This window comes from Lolium rigidum, chromosome 1, assembly GCF_022539505.1.
Source record: "Lolium rigidum isolate FL_2022 chromosome 1, APGP_CSIRO_Lrig_0.1, whole genome shotgun sequence".
In the NCBI taxonomy this organism is placed as follows: domain Eukaryota; kingdom Viridiplantae; phylum Streptophyta; class Magnoliopsida; order Poales; family Poaceae; genus Lolium; species Lolium rigidum.
The window spans coordinates 54,871,389-54,889,923 of NC_061508.1; the positions used below are offsets into that span (position 1 = coordinate 54,871,389).

Consider the following 18,535-nt stretch of genomic DNA (forward strand, 5'->3'; position numbering starts at 1 on the left):
CAAACAACCATCATCATCCACACTATACATCTAATGCTTTGTTTACAGACAAGCCGGTGAGATTGACAACCTCACTCGTTACGTTGGGGCAAAGTACTTTGATTGTGTTGTGCAGGTTCCACGTTGGCGCCGGAATCCCCGGTGTTGCGCCGCACTACACTCCGCCACCAACAACCTTCACGTGTTCCTTGACTCCTACTGGTTCGATAACCTTGGTTTCTTATCGAGGGAAAACTTGTCGTTGTACGCATCACCCCTTCCTCTTGGGGTTCCCAACGGACGTGTGCTTCACGCGTATCAAGCATATTTTCCGGCGCCGTTGCCGGGAGATCAAGATACGCCTGCAAGGGAGTCTCCCACATCCAATCTCTTTACTTTGTTTTTGTCTTGCTTTACTTTATTTTATTTACTGCTTTGTTTGCTCTTATATAAAAAATACAAAAAAATTAGTTGCTAGTTTTACTTTATTTACTGTCTTGTTCTCTATATAAAAAACACAAAAAAAATTAGTTACTTGCATTTACTTTATTTAGTTTGCTTTATTTACTACTGCAAAAATGGGTACTCGTTGAGAATACTAAGTTGTGTGACTTCACTAGCACAAATAATAATGATTTCTTATGCACACCTATTGCTCCACCTGCTACTACAGCATAATTATTTGAAATTAAACCTCGCTTTACTAAATCTTGTTATGAGAGAGCAATTTTCCGGTGTTAGTTCCGATGATGCTTCGCTGCCCATCTTAATAATTTTGTTGAACTATGTGAAATGCAAAAGTATAAGGATGTAGATGGTGACATTATAAAATTAAAATTGTTTCCTTTCTCCTTAAGAGGAAGAGCTAAAGATTTGTTGCTATCTCTGCCTAGAAATATTATTGATTCATGGACTAAATGTAAGGATGCTTTTATTGGTAGATATTATCCTCCCGCTAAAATTATATCTTTGAGAAGTAGCATAATGAATTTTAAGCAATTAGATAATGAACATGTTGCTCAAGCATGGGAGAGAATGATATCTTTGGTAAAGAATTGCCCTACCCATGGACTAACTACTTGGATGATCATCCAAACCTTCTATGCAGGATTGAATTTTTCTTCGCGGAACCTATTGGATTCAGCTGCTGGAGGTACCTTTATGTCCATCACTTTGGGGCGGCAACAAAGCTTCTTGATGATATGATGATAAATTACTCCGAATGGCACACGGAAAGAGCTCCACAAGGTAAGAAGGTAAATTCTCGTTGAAGAAACCTCCTCCTTGAGTGATAAGATTGATGCTATTATGTCTATGCTTGTGAATGGTAGATCTAATGTTGATCCTAATAATGTTCCTTTAGCTTCATTGGTTTCCCAAGAAGAACATGTTGATGTGAACTTCATTAGAAGTAATAATTTCAACAACAATGCTTATAGGAATAATTCTGGTAACAACTATAGGCCATATCCTTCTGCTAATGGTAATGGTTATGGTAATTCTTATGGGAATTCTTACAACAATAATAGGAGTGTACCCCCTAGTCTTGAAGCTATGCTTAAAGAATTTATTAGTACACAAACTGCTTTTAACAAATCTGTGAGGAAAAGCTTGATAAAATTGATATTCTTGCTTCTAAGGTTGATAGTCTTGCCTCTGATGTTGATCTTTTAAAATTGAAAGTTATGCCTAATAATGATATTGATAATAAAATTGTTACTACAGAAAATTCCATCCAAGTTTGAATTAGTGAGAATATTAGATTGATGGCTGAATTGCATGCTAGGTGGGAAAGAGAAGAAAACGAAAAACTAGCTAAAGAGAATAATGTAGCTAAAGTTTGGACTATTACCACCACTAGTAATGATAATGATTCACATGTTGCTACACCTCCTACTATCAATGGTAAAATAATTGGTGTTGGCAATGTTTCTACTCCTAGTGCAAAGCGTGCAAAATTGCCTGAAATTGCTAAAACTACCGAAACTGATAAAACTGCTGAATTTTTTCAAAATATTGGGAACAATGATCCCATTGTTGTAGATCATAATGGTTTAGATTTTGATGATTGTCACATCTCTGAAGTTATAAAGTTCTTACAAAAACTTGCTAAAAGTCCCAACGCTAGTGCTATAAATTTGGTCTTTACAAAACATATTACAAATGCTCTCATAAAAGCTAGAGAAGAGAAACTAAAACTTGAAACTTCTATTCCTAGGAAGTTAGAAGATGGTTGGGAGCCCATCATTAAGATGAGGGTCAATGATTTTGATTGTAATGCTTTATGTGATCTTGGTGCAAGTATTTCGTTATGCCTAAAAAATCTATGATATGCTTGACTTGCCACCATTGAAAAACTGTTATTTGGATGTTAATCTTGCTCGATAATGTTATAAAGAAACCTTTGGGGAGGATTGATAATGTTCTCATTATGGTTAATAATAACCTTGTCCCCGTTGATTTTGTTGTCTTGGATATTGAATGCAATGCATCTTGTCCCATTATATTGGGAAGACCTTTTGATCGAACTGTTGGTGCTACCATTGATATGAAGGAAGGTAATATTAAATATCAATTTCCTCTCAAGAAAGGTATGGAACACTTCCCTAGAAAGAGAATGAAGTTACCTTATGATTCTATTATTAGAACAAATTATGATGTTGATGCTTCGTCTCTTGATATTACTTGATACACACTTTCGCGCCTAGGCTGAAAGGCGTTAAAGAAAAGCGCTTATGGGAGACAACCCATTATTTTACTTCTGCACTTTATTTTATATTTGAGTCTTGGAAGTTGTTACTACTGTAGCAACCTCTCCTTATCTTTATATTATTGCATTGTTGTGCCAAGTAAAGTCTTTGATAGTAAAGTCAATACTAGATTTGGATTACTGCGCAAGAACAGATTTCTTGCTGTCACGAAATTGAGCCGCCCCTGCTGTAGAAAATTTATAAAAATCTGCCAATTTTCGTGCGTGATCCTCAGATATGTACGCAACTTTCATTCAATTTGGGCATTTTCATCTGAGCAAGTTCAGTGCCTCTAAAAATTCGTCTTTACGGACTGTTCTGTTTTGACAGATTCTGCCTTTTATTTCGCATTGCCTCTTTTGCTATGTTGAATGGATTTCTTTGTTCCATTAACTTTCAGTAGCTTTGTGCAATGTCCAGAAGTGTTAAGAATGATTATGTCACCTTTGAATATATGAATTTTCAATTATGCACTAACCCTCTAATGAGATTGTTTTGAGTTTGGTGTGGAGGAAGTTTTCAAGGGTCAAGAGAGGAGGATGATACAATATGATCAAGAAGAGTGAAAAGTCTAAGCTTGGGGATGCCCCCGTGGTTCATCCCTGCATATTGTAAGAAGACTCAAGCATCTAAGCTTGGGGATGCCCAAGGCATCCCTTCTTCATCGACAACTTATTAGGTCACCTCTAGTGAAACTATATTTTTATTCCGTCACATCTTATGTCCTTTACTTGGAGCGTCTGTTTGTTTTTATTTTTGTTTTTGTTTTGAATAAAATCGGATCCTAGCATTCTTTGTTTGGGAGAGAGACACGCTCCGCTGTTTCGTATGAACACATATGTTCTTAGCTTTATTCTTAATGTTCATTGCGAAAGTTGAACTACTTCATTCATTGTTATATGGTTGGAAACGGAAAATGCCGCATGTGGTAAATGGTATAATGTCTTGAATAATTTGATACTTGGAAATTGTTGTGCTCATATAGATCATGTTTAAGCTCTTGCATCATGTACTTTGCACCTATTATGAAGAACTACATAGAGCTTGTTAAAAATCTGGTTTGCATGATTGATCTCTAGAGTCTAGATATTTTCTGGTTAAGGTGTTTGAACAACAAGGAGACGATGTAAAGTCTTATAATGCTTACAATATGTTCATATGTGAGTTTTTGCTGCACCGTTTTATACTTGAGTTTGCTTCAAACAACCTTGCTAGCCTAGCCTTGTTTTGAGAGGAATTCTTCTCGTGCATCCAAATCCTTGAGCCAAATACTATGCCATTTGTGTCCATCATACCTACCTACTACATGGTATTTCTCTGCCATTCCAAAGTACATTACTTGAGTGCTACCTTTAAAATTCTATCCTTTGTCTTTGCAATATATAGCTCATGGGAAAATAGCCTTAAAAACTATTATGGTGAAGAATATGTAGCTATGTATCTTATTTCTTAATAAGTTGCTTGTTGAGCGGTAACCATGTTTCTGGGGACGCCATCAACTTTTAGCTTTGTTGAATATCATGTGAGTTGCTATGCATGTTCGTCTTGTCTGAAGTAAGGGCGATTTTCATGATCATATGGTTTGAGTATGCATATTGTTAGAGAAGAACATTGGGCCGCTAACTAAAGCCATGATCCATGGTGGAAGTTTCAGTTTGGACATCAATCCTCAATCTCTTATGAGAATATTATCTGTTGTTGAATGCTTATGCATTAAAGAGGAGTCCATTATCCGTTGTCTATGTTGTCCCGGTATGGATGTGTAAGTTGAGAATAATCAAAAGCGAGAAATCCAATGCGAGCTTTCTCCGTAGACCTTTGTACAGAGCGGCATAGAGGTACCCTTTGTGACACTTGGTTGAAACATATGCTATGCAATGATAATCCGCGTTAATCCAAGCTAATTAGGACAAGGTGCGAGCACTATTGGTATACTATGCATGAGGCTTGCAACTTATAGGATGTCTTATACATAACACATATGATTTATTACTACCGTTGACAAAATTGTTTCTTGTTTTCAAAATGAAAAGCTCTAGCACAAATATAGTAATCCATGCTTCCTCTGCGAAGGGCCAATCTTTTACTTTATTGTTGAGTCAGCTTCACCTATTCTTTCTATCTTAGAAGCAAACACTTGTATCAACTCGTGTGCATTGATTCTTACATGTTTACCTATTGCACTTGTTATATTACTTTGTGTTGACAATTATCCATGAGATAAATATGTTGAAGTTGAAAGCAACTCGCTGAAATTTATATCTTCCTTTGTGTTGCTTCAATGCCTTTACTTTGAATTTATTGCTTTATGAGTAACTCTTATGCAAGTCTTATTGATGTTTGTCTTGAAAGTATTATTCATGAAAAGTCTTTGCTATATGATTCATTTGTTTACTCATTATCTTTGCCATTGCTTCGAATCGCTGCATTCATCTCATATGCTTTACAATAGTATTGATCAAGATTATAATAGCATGTCACTTCAGAAATTATCTTTGTTATCGTTTACCTACTCGAGGGCGAGTAGGAACTAAGCTTGGGGATGCTTGATACGTCCCAAACGTATCTATAATTTCTTATGTTTCATGCTACTTTTATGATGATACTCACATGTTTTATACACATTATATGTCATTATTATGCATTTTCCGGCACTAACCTATTGACGAGATGCCGAAGAGCCGATTGTCTGTTTTCTGCTGTTTTTGGTTTCAGAAATCCTACAAAGGAAATATTCTCGGAATTGGACGAAATCAACGCCTGTGGTCCTATTTTTCCACGAAGCTTCCAGAAGACCGAGGGAGATACGAAGTGGGGCGACGAGGCGACGCCACACTAGGGCGGCGCGGCCAGGCTTGGGCCCGCGCGGCCCTAGCGTGTGGGTCCCTCGCGTCGCCCCTAAACCTACCCTTCCGCCTACTTAAAGCCTTCGTCGCGAATACCCCGATACCGAGAGCCACGATACGGAAAACCTTCCAGAGACGCCGCCACCGCCAATCCCATCTCGGGGGATTCAGGAGATCGCCTCCGGCACCCTGCCGGAGAGGAGAATCATCTTCCGGAGGTCTCTTCATCACCATGATCGCCTCCGGATCGATGTGTGAGTAGTTCAGCCCTGGACTATGGGTCCATAGCAGTAGCTAGATGGTTGTCTTCTCCTCATTGTGCTATCATGTTAGATCTTGTGAGCTGCCTATCATGATCAAGATCATCTATTTGTTGGGATCCGATGAATATTGAATACTATGTCAAGTTGATTATCAATCTATTATATATGTTGTTTATGTTCTTGCATGCTCTCCGTTGCTAGTAGAGGCTCTGGCCAAGTTGATACTTGTGACTCCAAGAGGGAGTATTTATGCTCGATAGTGGGTTCATGCCTCCATTGAATCTGGGACAAGTGATGAGAAAGTTCTAAGGTTGTGGATGTGTTGTTGCCACTAGGGATAAAACATCGATGCTTTGTCTAAGGATATTTGTGTTGATTACATTACGCACCATACTTAATGCAATTGTCTCGTTGTTTGCAACTTAATACCGGAAGGGGTTCGGATGATAACCTCGAAGGTGGACTTTTTAGGCATAGATGCATGCCGGATAGCGGTCTATGTACTTTGTCGTAATGCCCCGATTAAATCTCATAGTACTCATCATGATATATGTATGTGCATTGTTATGCCTTCTTTATTTGTCAATTGCCCAACTGTAATTTGTTCACCCAACATGCTATTTATCTTGTGGGAGAGACACCACTAGTGAACTGTGGACCCCGGTCCAATTCTTTACATATGAAATACAATCTACTGCAATTGTTCGTTACTTTTCTTCGCAAACAACCATCATCATCCACACTATACATCTAATCCTTTGTTTACAGCAAGCCGGTGAGATTGACAACCTCACTGTTACGTTGGAGCAAAGTACTTTGATTGTGTTGTGCAGGTTCCACGTTGGCGCCGGAATCCCTGGTGTTGCGCCGCACTACACTCCGCCACCAACAACCTTCACGTGTTCCTTGGCTCCTACTGGTTCGATAACCTTGGTTTCTTACTGAGGGAAAACTTGCTGCGGTACGCATCGCACCTTCCTCTTGGGGTTCCCAACGGACGTGTGCTTCACGCGTATCACTGTGCTGCACCTGGCGCCGCCGCGCGTCGAGGTACTGGGTGAGGGCGAACCTCCACGGGCTGGACTCCGCCGGGGGTCTCCACGCGATGCCCACACGCCGCCCCGTCTCGCCCTCGCTGCTCTAGCCGCTGCACCGAACCGAGTGGCGCCGCCGCGCTTCGGGTGAACGGAGAGGGTGAGCCTCTCCACGGGATCCATCTGGGCGCTCCTGTACAAAATTACCGCCGACGAATTGGCATGTGTGCCAGGGTTAATTCAAGATAGTGCTGGCGAAATGGAAGACGCCAGCGGTAACCACTTACCACCGGCGAGGTTATCGCCAGAGAATGCGAATGCGCCGGCGGTAGGCCTTTTCAGGTCGCCGACGGTAAGCCTTTTCCAAGTAGTGTAGCTAGCTATAGCCGCGGACGCTAAAATGATCGTTTTTGTCCGCGCGTCCGTTTGCGTCTCGGGGTGGCTCAGCCGGGGCGACACATTTATTTTTCTTATTTTTTCTCTTCTCCATTTAAACATAGTTCCAAATATTATATATTGGAACATGGTTTTACACAAACTAATACATAATTGGGAACATGGTTTACACAAACTAATACATAGTTTGAACCATGGTTGACACAAATAAAACATTGCAAAATGAGGAAACCAGTTGTGTTGCTTTCCGTATGTTCGCTGCCAAGAAAGAACATTCGAGGGCACACCCAGTCACCCAAAATGGAAAATCCGGCTGGTGTCGGTGGCCCTGTTGGTTCTTTCGAGGACGAACATACAGAAACCTCGACTACTGGCTTCGTCTGGCCCGTAGCCAGATTCGCTGCAAAGAAAGAACACTAAGTTCTAACTATCGGTGTCCGAGCCGGATTCGCCGGTGTGGTAGTGCCTGCGGCAGGCTGTGTCGTCGAACACCTTGACGATCATCTCGCCTTCCCCCTCGTAGAGGAAGGTGAGTTGGCAGCCGGGCTCGAGCGCGAGGTCACGGGCGAACTTGTCCCACCCCGTGTGCAGGTACATCTTGCCCTGCCCGTCGAACAAGACCTCCACGATCCAGCGGCAAAAGTTGCAGCTGGCCTCCCGTAGCTGCAAATGCGCCGGCTCGACGCCATCGACGAACTTGTCCGGGAACCGCTTGATGCCGAGTGGGTCGTCGTCGATGCGGAGGAGGAACTCGAAGCAGCGGTCCTCCTGCAAAGACGAGGAGGGCGCAGGCGACGGCGAGCGTGGGGCCGTAGCTGCTCCACCACAGCGGCCCCTGCCCCGGCCCCGGGGGCGCCCAGGGCCGCAGCCTCAACCGCCTCGCCGGCCACCAGGACCGGCGATGGACTTCCTCGCGGGCCTGGCTGACCTAGGCGACGCTACGGTCGAGCTTTGTGGCGGCTAGGGTTTCTTTGGAGGAGTGGATGAGGAAGAAGAACGCACGCCCCCTTTATATAGACCGGAGGCATGCGGTGGCCGCGGGACGCGTGGCTTCGCCATTAACGTGGTTGGCGGAGGTAGGCTCCCTGCGGCCGCTCGGCAGTCGAGGCATCGCCATTAGCGTGGCGCAGACTGCCGAAGCGACGCCAGTCACTGGCGCGTTTGAGAAGACGCATCGACGCAGGGTCGCTGCCAGGCGGGCCCGATGAAACGTCCGCAAGACGCGAGCGGACACTTTGCGCGTCCGCGCAGCGTCCACAGAGACACATCCGAGGCGCATATTTGGACCATGTTTGTGTCTCCGCGGACGACCTGATCACTTTGCGTCGCTCCACTGGAGGTGGTGCCAGACACATTTCCGATCGCGGCGGACAAAAACGATCGCTCATCGTCCGTTTACGTCGCGCCGCTAGAGATGCCCTAATACGGGATGACGCGGGATTAAGGAGTCTCCCGCGCTATGTATAGCGGTTTGTTGCGGCAAGGTGGGAACCACCGCAATCTTGCCACAGTCCCGCGTCGCTCTGTAGCAGTCAACCGTAACCCGCCTCGCTTTTTTTCGATAAAGGGAATATGTTAATATCAAAAAGATACCAATTACACCCAGCCTCTGCAACAACGCACCACCCTAATGGCACTACGGATGCACACAGCCAAAAAAAGGAAATGAAAACTAAGAAACAAAAGTCCCGCTACAGTATCTCGGGCCTAACAACAGCAATACATCCACTGCCAAGACAACACCTGAAATACAGACTCTCCAAAAACGACGCCTCCAAGAAGGGAACAGTGCTCTAACACCGTCGCCGCCCGATCTTAGGTTTTCACCCTGAAGATAGTCCCCGCTCTCAAAACAATGCCTCCAACAAGGTCATTGCCAGGCACAACCAGTTAAGGTCAGACCTTGGGTTTTCACCCTGAAAGGTAGGACTCTCCAAAAACGACGCCTCCAAGAAGGGAATAGTGCTCCAAGACCGTCGCCGCCCGATCTTAGGTTTTCATCCTGAAGATAGTCCCCACTCTCAAAACAATACTTCCAACAAGATCATTGCCAGACACAACCAGTTAAGGCCAAACCTTGGGTTTTCACCCTGAAAGGTAACCCGCCTCGCTTGCAACCTGAGAAGCAACACAGCGGCGCTACTCCCCATGAATTACTTATGTACTTGCTTTCGTTAGCGCTGTTTTCTTTGGCTCATTTTACTTCTTTTCTATAGGTTGGATCACGTTTGCTGCTGATGTATTTCTTATCTTAGTTTGTTCATTTTGTGTTTTTTTTTTTTAATGGGAACATAGTCTTAGCCTCTGCATTCAAAGAATACGCACAATTTTTTATTACTAGATTATTTATAAAGTTTTACAAGGAAGATACAAAGATTAACTCGAAGTCCCTTTTTAGCGACAACTCTCTATACCTACAAGAGCAATGAAGGGTGACCATGAACAGAACCTGACATATATTATTGTGTGTGCTGACATATATTGTTCAGCTGTACCTACGCCGAGAGCTGCTGCGTGTTTGAACAAAAATGCAACCTGAAAAAAAATCGTAGCCAAGCAATAAGTGAGGTGGCATGCAGAATGTCACATGGTTGACGCAAGAGCGGATGCCGATGGAGGCTGAAAATAACAAGAAACCAGCATGTAAAACAGAATATAAGACAAGCGGCAAAATACTGATGTGGGACTCGCTTGGTTCGTCGACCAAGGGGAGGTTAGGTGTTTCTAATCGTATGGATAGTATTATATAACAGTATTACATAATAGTAAGTATCATGCATATAATATTTGTATGATACTATGTCTATAAGAGTAGTTTCAACAGAAACTCAATTCGTAGTATGCACGAAAGTGGACAAATGTAGGCCGAGCTACATGCTGCTCTTTGTTTTCAAAATATCGGAAATCATGTTTTTACAGTTTCAAAAAATATGAAAATAAATCATGGATTTTGCCAATGATAAAATCTACAAACTTACAAAATCTTAATGTGAAATTCTTTATATTCTAGGCTACACAAAAATAAAAATTCCGACACTTTATCCTAAATTTTAATGAAAATTTGCAGTTTATTTATATTTGCTTGTTTAATTTTTTTTGGATTCTTATCGGGATCGCTGGTGTGTGCAACCTTTCCCCAAATTAGCGAGCTGGCGCCCTCAATAGGGCACTGCCGGCGCCTATTTGGGGCTCCCCGGTGAAGATGCTCTCACAATAGTAACAGTTGTGGCTACAGGTTATAATTCTCTAGTCTTTATGATTCTTTGTTTTATATCTTCACACTTTGAAGTGGGGTTATCTGCTCCTTATCGGGTTCAATAGAGGAAACCAATGAGTTATATTGAAAAAGCAAACACTAGATTGAGTTCCTTTATTGGTGTCATTCACGATCTTGTCGGCAGCATGCCGCTTGTGGGCTTGAGCATGAAGACATAGATGTGACATGTGAGATACCAGATGGTTGTTGCAGATTTCCTTGCATTGGATCTTCATTGCTGGGGTTTTCTTGAACTGGTTCTTCACCTTGATGTGATGATTCCCCAACCTTAAATGATAAATCACTATATGATGGTTCAATGAGCTTGACCTCCGCAATCGCCATATTCTATAAGGCTTCAACATGTGTGTCAATTTGTACAACATTGAACAATTTCTCTACCTAGGAGCCGTTAGATTGCTCAAACACATCCGAAGTTTCCTCAACCCTCCAATGGAAGTAGGTGAAGACACTGTAGACCTGAGCGATTGATGCATATTCAAGACAAAAACCTTCACGTGCCTTTGATGTAAATTTTCAAGACTTATGCTTATCTAGAATGAAGCACCTGACGCTAAAAAGACTCGGAAATATGATACCTTAGGCTTCTTACTGACCATGATCTCATGATGTTTTCTTCATAAACTTGTGCAAATACATGTGGTTTACTATATGTCAGGCGCTGTTGTATTCACCCAACATCTTACGCGCCATCTCAACGAGGTTATATTTTTGTTCAAACTGTGAGAGGTTCCTTGTTCATCTAGGTAGTAACCGGCTTGTACATTCTTGAATTAAGTGATGCTCTCACTTCTAAGTTTGTTGATCTTCAACTTGAATTAATCATGTGATTGATTGACGGATTTCTTGAAGCACCCATGGCCATGGGTCTTCACTTTATCTTGAAACAAAAAACATCCAAGTGTATCTAGTGAAATCATTGGCAACAACGAAGCCTTAGACATTTCGAAGCTCTTGTAGGTTTTGAGACCAAAAAGATCCATACGAAGAAGCCCCAACGTAGGGGTATTAGTGATGATGTTCTTAGCTCGATGCTTCGTTTCACTTTATTTCCGAATTGGCATGCACACATAAGTGATCTTTATCAAACTTGTCATCTTCGATACCTAAGACATGCTTGACATTGGCTAGCTTGGTCATACTCCTTATTCCGACATGCCCTAGTTTCGATGTCACAACCATCTATTAGATGCTTTAACAATTAAGCATGTGGTGAGTTGAAGACCTTGCAAAAAGTCAACAAGATAGATATTTCCTTGCTGAAACCTTTGAAAGCTACCAATTACCACCTTTGATTTACCACCGAAGTTGATGTACTCGTATTTTGATGCACTAGGGACAAAGCCATCAAGCATATTTTCATATGGCCAGTGCATCCAATATTTAGCACCAACGCCTTCCATTAAAATAGTAATCCATCAGAACACATTACTCTTTTTTTATGTACTACATTCACTTGGGTCCAGTACTATTAGCTTTTGAAACATGGTTATCGTTCCCAATAGTGGTGTGTGTGTGTGGCTCAAGGCTAGCGATGAGATATTTCTAAATGAGATGCATCTATTTGATGCTTCACCACGCCTTAGGTTCAAGACAAACCGTAGAAACCTCACAAAATTGGGTTTTGCTTATTCGAAAGGTTTTATCTATACCAATGAAACTAGGTGCGATGTTTGTACACGAGTATACTCAGCTGGATCCGAAAACTTTCTCCTTACAAGAACAAAGTCTGTACTGCGATATTGCACGGGTTCCTAGTATGGGATATCAAAAAAATCATGGGGGACGAACCCCATACCTTCATTTATCTAGTTCCTGCTTTGATTTTGAACAAATCTGGTTGAGTTCTTCACTAGCTTTGTGAGACCATATTTGCAGGAGGAAAACCAAAATGCACATTACTATAAGGTGATGATGTTGATGCAACGGTATTTGAGGACTCTAAGCATTTTTAACAAGGAGGATTAAAACCTTCCTTATTAGTACCAATTTCATTGACGGTTACAGAATCATTCTCAAGTTTATTCTTTGTTAATCAATCCCATAGACTCAAGATCTTGGTTCCTCTGGAGGAACTCTAGGATTAACATCCCAAGGTCTCCACAGAGTGATCACGAGCCATGGTGCGTTTAAAGTTTATAAGCCTCATTCTTCTTGAACTTCAACCTCGATAGTTAAAGCATCATTCTTCTTAGTCTCATCGTCAAGCAAATGGTCCTACTTACTAAGGTGTTTGTTATGTTTTCTAGTAGTCTTTGCAATAGTTCATTCACCCCTTTAATTTTTTAAAGAAAAGAATAAAATTTATAGTCGCTAATTCACCACCTAGTTGACCCCTTCAACCTGTTTCATTGCCTCGTTAATTATTTGCACTAGTTCAGTAACTTCTATGCACCTTGTTTGGTACCCTAAACGCAAAAAACATTGAGCTTTACGCTCCAAAAGAAACTTTCCTGTGGGATACATCCCAACTCTCATTTCGTGTCATTGATTGTAATTATGAACATGATAAAGAGGCGTTTATCATTCGAATGAAGAAACCATAGACATTTTTACCCATGGATACGGATACCTATTGATACCGCACATGATTGTGCAGGTTTGGATTTGGGTAATTTTGTTTACCCATGGGTAGCGCCCGCACCTTACCCGACTTGTCGTGGTAGTGCATTGGCACGCTTATGGACCCATGAGTATAACCAAAAATTACCTGATAAGCTAACATAAGGGCTCCCTGTTGTACAATGTGTGAGTGTAACCGTAACTTGGAGAAGGCAGCATCCCGATCTTTTGCCGTGCTTACTCTACATTTGGCAGAGCGTGACACTAGGAAAGCTGAAGCTGCGAGAGTCGAATTACTGAAGTTTTGAATGCGTACTGCTGAATCCAGGTCAATTTCATAAAAAAAAAAAACCCGATTGTTTGGCTCGAATTATCCAAATTATGATGTCTTCACTAACATTTCCTCTATACTAATATGAAAGAATTTGGTGAGATCTACATGTCCGGTCGAATGCCAACAAAAAGGCCGTGTTACAATGCTCTGATTGATTCGTGTAGCTTGATTCCTCGTGCCGCGCCGCGCTATGCGGGCGCGCCCAGCCGGCACAAACCGTCTGGCGCCCGGCGAGGAGGCCGGCCGAAGGGGAGACAGAGCGGCGCCGCGCCGCGCTGCGCTGCGCGTGCGTGCGCCTACAAGTCGGCGGCGGCGAGGCGGTCAGCGAACCGCTGGAGCGCCTCGCGCATCCACCAGTGCGGGCACCGGTCCATGGCCTCCCGCACGGAGACCCAGGTCCGCCCCCGCCCGGACATCTCCGGCCAGTGCTCCAGCTCGTCGGTGACGCGCAGCGGGAACATGAGCCCCTCGTATGTGGCGTCGTAGCGGCGGCTCCGGTAGTACCAGCTCCCCAGGCTGGCGCCCGTCTCGCCGCGCACGCCGGCCTCCTCGAGCGCCTCGCGGCGCGCCGCCTCCTCGATGGACTCGTCCAGCTCCCACCCGCCCTTGGGGAACATGACGCCCGCGCTGGCGCCCTTCTTGCGCGAGCAGATCACCAGCACCTCCACCTCGCCGTCCGAACGGGCCCGGTAGGGGATGCAGCCGACCACGATGCGGCCGCCGGTGCTCGGGCTGTACCGCTGCAGGTCCCGCCCCTGCCTCGCAACCATCACCGCCGCCATGGGTATGCGTCAAAGATCGATCTGTTGTTGGTTTCTTGGTTTCTTGGATTGGATCGTTCGCTCAGCTGCGAGCTCCTCGAGGGGGCAGGAGGAGAGATTCTGTCTGAGATATGGAGCTCTGTCGCGCTATCTTTGGATCTGCCAGTAGGATGGATTGGATGAGCAGGTGGAGCTGGATTGATTTGAGGCAAATGGGGGCGGGGATGCTGCTCTATTAATAGCAAGAAGGAGAAGATGCGCGCGGCTTGGTTTGGTTGTTGTGGCGGGCAGCGTCGTTGCCGAGTGACAAGGGAACGTGACAAAGGTGGGGCAGCGCGGCGACAAAGAGGCGCCCAGGGTGGCGGCTGGACACGGCGCATAGGCCACTTTGAGCTTCTTCTTTTTTTCCTGTGGTGATGCTTGTTTGGGCAGCGGCGGGTTTGAGATCCTGCTTCACGTGTGGCTCTTCGAATTTCGATGCTTCGAAAATTGGAGCTCTTGACTTTTCATGCTCATCTTATGTGCTTCTTCTATGTTCTCACTACTATTTCAGAACTCCAGTCTTGTTTCTAGAAGCATGGAAATGATGTCAACCAAAGGAGAGGAGGACTATGTGCTCTTCTATTATTCATGACCAGCTTTTTTACAGGTTAGCTGGACTGCTCTACTAGAAATGAGACCGGCCTTGAAAGTATGACCTTTTTCTTTTCTTCAAATGTGACCAAATTGGAGGTTGACATAATTAAGGAGTATACCTTTTAAATTTCTTTCCTTTTCCTATTCTATTGCCATGAAAAAGGCTTCTAGAAAGGAATACGAAAAGGACGAGGGGGTGTTTGAGTCCTTGTAAGATTTAATTTGTGAACAAAAATATGTGCCCGAAGGAAACTCGACATACAAGAACTCGAGGGAGCCTAAAAAACGAAGTCTCCATGCAGCATTCGCCACCTCATGTAGGAAATACAAGTTATTGTGAAAAGGCAACATTGTGGTGTGAACGTCGAGATAGTTGGTAAATCGTTGTCTTTTGCAACAAAAAAAAGGGCAAGGCCTAGTCATTAGTCTTGTCCCCATTGGGCTTATTTTGTCCTCGCGTACACATGATGTTACACAAACGAATCACAATTTTTTAACATGCCTGGCTAAATTCTACAAATATGTGACGAGAGGCTGCCATTCCAACGCAATCTTTCAAAGTTGGAACGGCTTGCAGTAAGCAAGTCGGTAGTTAATCGGATTATGAATCTGAGAGTAAATAGATAAACAAATTTTAAAAAAATGTAGGTACAATATGATTTAAAGCTATTTTATTATAATTTAGAGGATTAGATTTGTCTCATAATCTCTCTTTTTTTGCAGGAAGTAAGACATGTCAGTTTGATTACTGGCTTAATAAGATGGCATGTTTTAGCTAATAAAAGACAAAAAAAATTCTTTCTTTTATGTCTAGAAGTGTTCTTTTGCAGGTTTAAAAAAAGTTCAAAAGTTTGATGACATAAGACGTCATGTGCTGAAGGAGAGATAAATAGTAGTACTGCCGTGAGGCGTGGTTGTGGGCAATATGACCGGGACTGCGACATCTTGTGTAGTTGTGTTGCCAGATTAATTAGCTCGGTCCATGAGGCGCGAGGAAACCTGCCTGTCGGTGGATACCGCTCTCTTCTCCCTTCTCCTGTGGTGATCTCCTCGCCGGGCCCTCTCCCTCTTGCTGCCGGCGGCTACGGCTTGTCGACGGCGAGCGGGAGAGTGGTCCGAGCAGTAGTAGCTGTAGGTTTTCCTTGTTTTCGTCGTTTTTGACGCAATAAGCCGGAGCTGCTCCTCCTGGTTCCGTCTCTGTGATTCGAGCTGTGGTGATGGTGGTCGGAGCTCTGGTCGCTGGCGGCGGTGGGATGCGCAGATCTGTGGTTTTGTTTTGGTCCCTGGTCTGCTGGGTCTCTAGCTCTCCTTCTGGTCCGTGGGGTGGCCGTCGTGGTGGCGGTGGCCGGCGGGAAAGAAGGTGGAGGTGGAGGATTTGCAGATTGGGCTGGAGCTTCGTCTCGTCGGAGCCTGCTGTGAGGCTACGCCGCTTGCTAGAGCGGCTGCTCGGCAATCGATGGGCGGTCCTCGACGCTCCGACGAATCTTCTGGCCGAAGGGCGGCCTTGTGCGGCGTTGTTCGCCGCCTTCTTCCTCCTGGCGTCATGCCCAAAAGGAGGCACTGCTGCTCCCGTTCGTTCGCTGTCGTTCTGCGACGGCAGCTTCGCTGGGCCAAGTGGTTTCGTCCCCGGCATCGGCGGAGTTGAGCTCGATCGGTGGCAGGGACCTGATCGCGTTTCCTCTCCTCAGCTTGAGGTCCTGTGTGTAAAAGTCCAGGGACCTGTCTTGTATTTTCCGGTTTCTTTATGGCCTGGATGTACTTTGCGCTGTAATATGTTTATTTAAATAAAGTTGCTGGATCCTTCGGGGTCCTGCTTGTGTTCAAAAAAAAAATTAGCTCGGTCCATGGACCGCGAGCACGCAACGGGGGACGGGAGGTCAGACAAGCCGGGAATCAAGCGCGTAGCGCGAGAGCATCTCCGGCTTCGCAGCTGCTTCTCCCTTCAGTCTCCCGGACGGGCGTCGGACTCCTCCTCACGCGCCTAGCCTCCGCTCACGCGCTCGCCACTCTTTTCTTCCACTCCTAGTCCTAGTCCCATTCCATCTACTCTCTACTCTCGTCGAGCTCCTGCAGCCACCACGACTGCCAAATCACATGTATGTATGTACGCCCATACCCTAAACAAAGGCCTGGTGTAAACAAAGTCCATCTTTGTAGTTTAAGTCCATCTTTGTAGTTGATCTCACCAGTTGCTTCTCGTTGGGTGCCACCACCTCTATTCTATAACTGGAACCTACTTTTTTTTGTACTAGTCTCCGTCGGTCGTGAGTCGGAATGCAAAGCAAATATGAGTAGTCACCCAGCTAGCTAACATATAATGGTCATTAGCAAACTTATGATTAGCATGACTCACGAATCAAATCTAACAGTTCTAACACCTTTTTCTACTAGTTGTAACCAAGGTTTTTTTCTCGGGCAACTTTTTTTTACCGGAGAGCACCGGAACTAATGGTTACCGTGAAATCTCGAAAATCTCGTACCGGGCGAGATATTTCAAACTAATAATATTTATTGTGCTAGTTAGACAGTTGTGCTTTCTTAGCGAAGTGCTCATGGTAGGTTCGATTCCTGGAGTGGCTTGTTTTTTTTATTTATATAGTAGAGCAAGTTAACATGCTATCTATCCTTGTTTTCGATGTTTAAATTTAAATCTACCCTTTTTTTTGTCTGATAGTAGTGTTTCTCGAAGTGTAACGAGAAATTCGGGTTTCGCCGAAATTTTGGAAATTTCGGCCAACAAAAAACCCTTGGTTGTAACCTTGTGTGTTATCAAAATATTTCAGTTGCAAACCGAAATCTCAGTTGCAACCCAACTTGCAACTGAAATATACATGCAGTTTGATGATGTAGGACTTGACCGAGGATTAAGCTAGTTTTCGGATAGATAATAACTAGCAAAACCGTCGATTTTATGAACAACATAATTCTTCCGCGGGCTCACGCCGGACGCCACTTGGAACCTAGTCGTGCGCCGTGCATCATGCGTGCGGCAATACGTGCAGAGCTTTGTGAAGAAAAGGGGCAGAGTGACACGTCATATTGGATCAGTACAGTGGTGGAGGTTGTGGCTTGTGGTACTCGTTGGTGCTGTGTGTACACATCGAGGTGCCAAAACTTAGCTTTACCCGCCTGTGGGCGCCGGTAACTGATGTGCACGCCCGCGACCGAGTCCGAGAGAGCGATCGAGAGAGATATCTCGGCGGCGCGCGCGCGTGGCCGTGAGGGCAACGGCAAGCCCGGCCGCGTGCGTGCGTGGCACAGCGCGGTCCACTGCCTCGCTGGCGGGCGGCGCCGCCCTTTTTTGGTGGTCGGCGGTGGATTGCCAGTTTACCACGGGGTATATGCGAGCCTGACTGACGTGGGTGCGCGCGTCGGTGCTGGAGGTCGCCGGCGCTGACTCCGGCTGCTGCGGCGACCTCGTGCCACACGCTTAGTTAAATGACGTGGGAGGCTGATCATCCGGTGGTAGATGCATCGATCATGCTCATGCATGTGCATGCCCGAGTAAAGTATCTCATCTTCTCTTCGCTACTTCCGACGTGATGTACGGGCATGGCGGCGGCCGGCGGGGCATCTATGGGAGAATGGGGCGGCCGACTTCCTGACACCGCCGCCGACCACCCACTGCCCTACCTAGCCATTAATCGCCTTATCTCACATCACCGATCCCTAGGGCTAGGGGCTGGGCCTGTCTCTA

General features: G+C 44.7%; 1 protein-coding gene across 1 annotated transcript; it reads right to left on the reverse strand.

Annotated features, from left to right (window-relative positions):
• Positions 1-13,737: 13,737 nt before the first annotated feature.
• LOC124673291 (nudix hydrolase 21, chloroplastic-like) lies at positions 13,738-14,388 on the reverse strand. Its single transcript, XM_047209406.1, has one exon. It carries the CDS (start codon positions 14,221-14,223, stop codon positions 13,738-13,740), a length of 486 nt encoding a protein of 161 aa, XP_047065362.1. The 5' UTR covers positions 14,224-14,388.
• Between the last annotated feature and the right edge of the window lie 4,147 nt (positions 14,389-18,535).

Bases quoted from the DNA above. Each gene is read 5' to 3' on its own strand.
- LOC124673291 (XM_047209406.1), bottom strand. From the start codon at position 14,223: ATGGCGGCGGTGATGGTTGCGAGGCAGGGGCGGGACCTGCAGCGGTAC.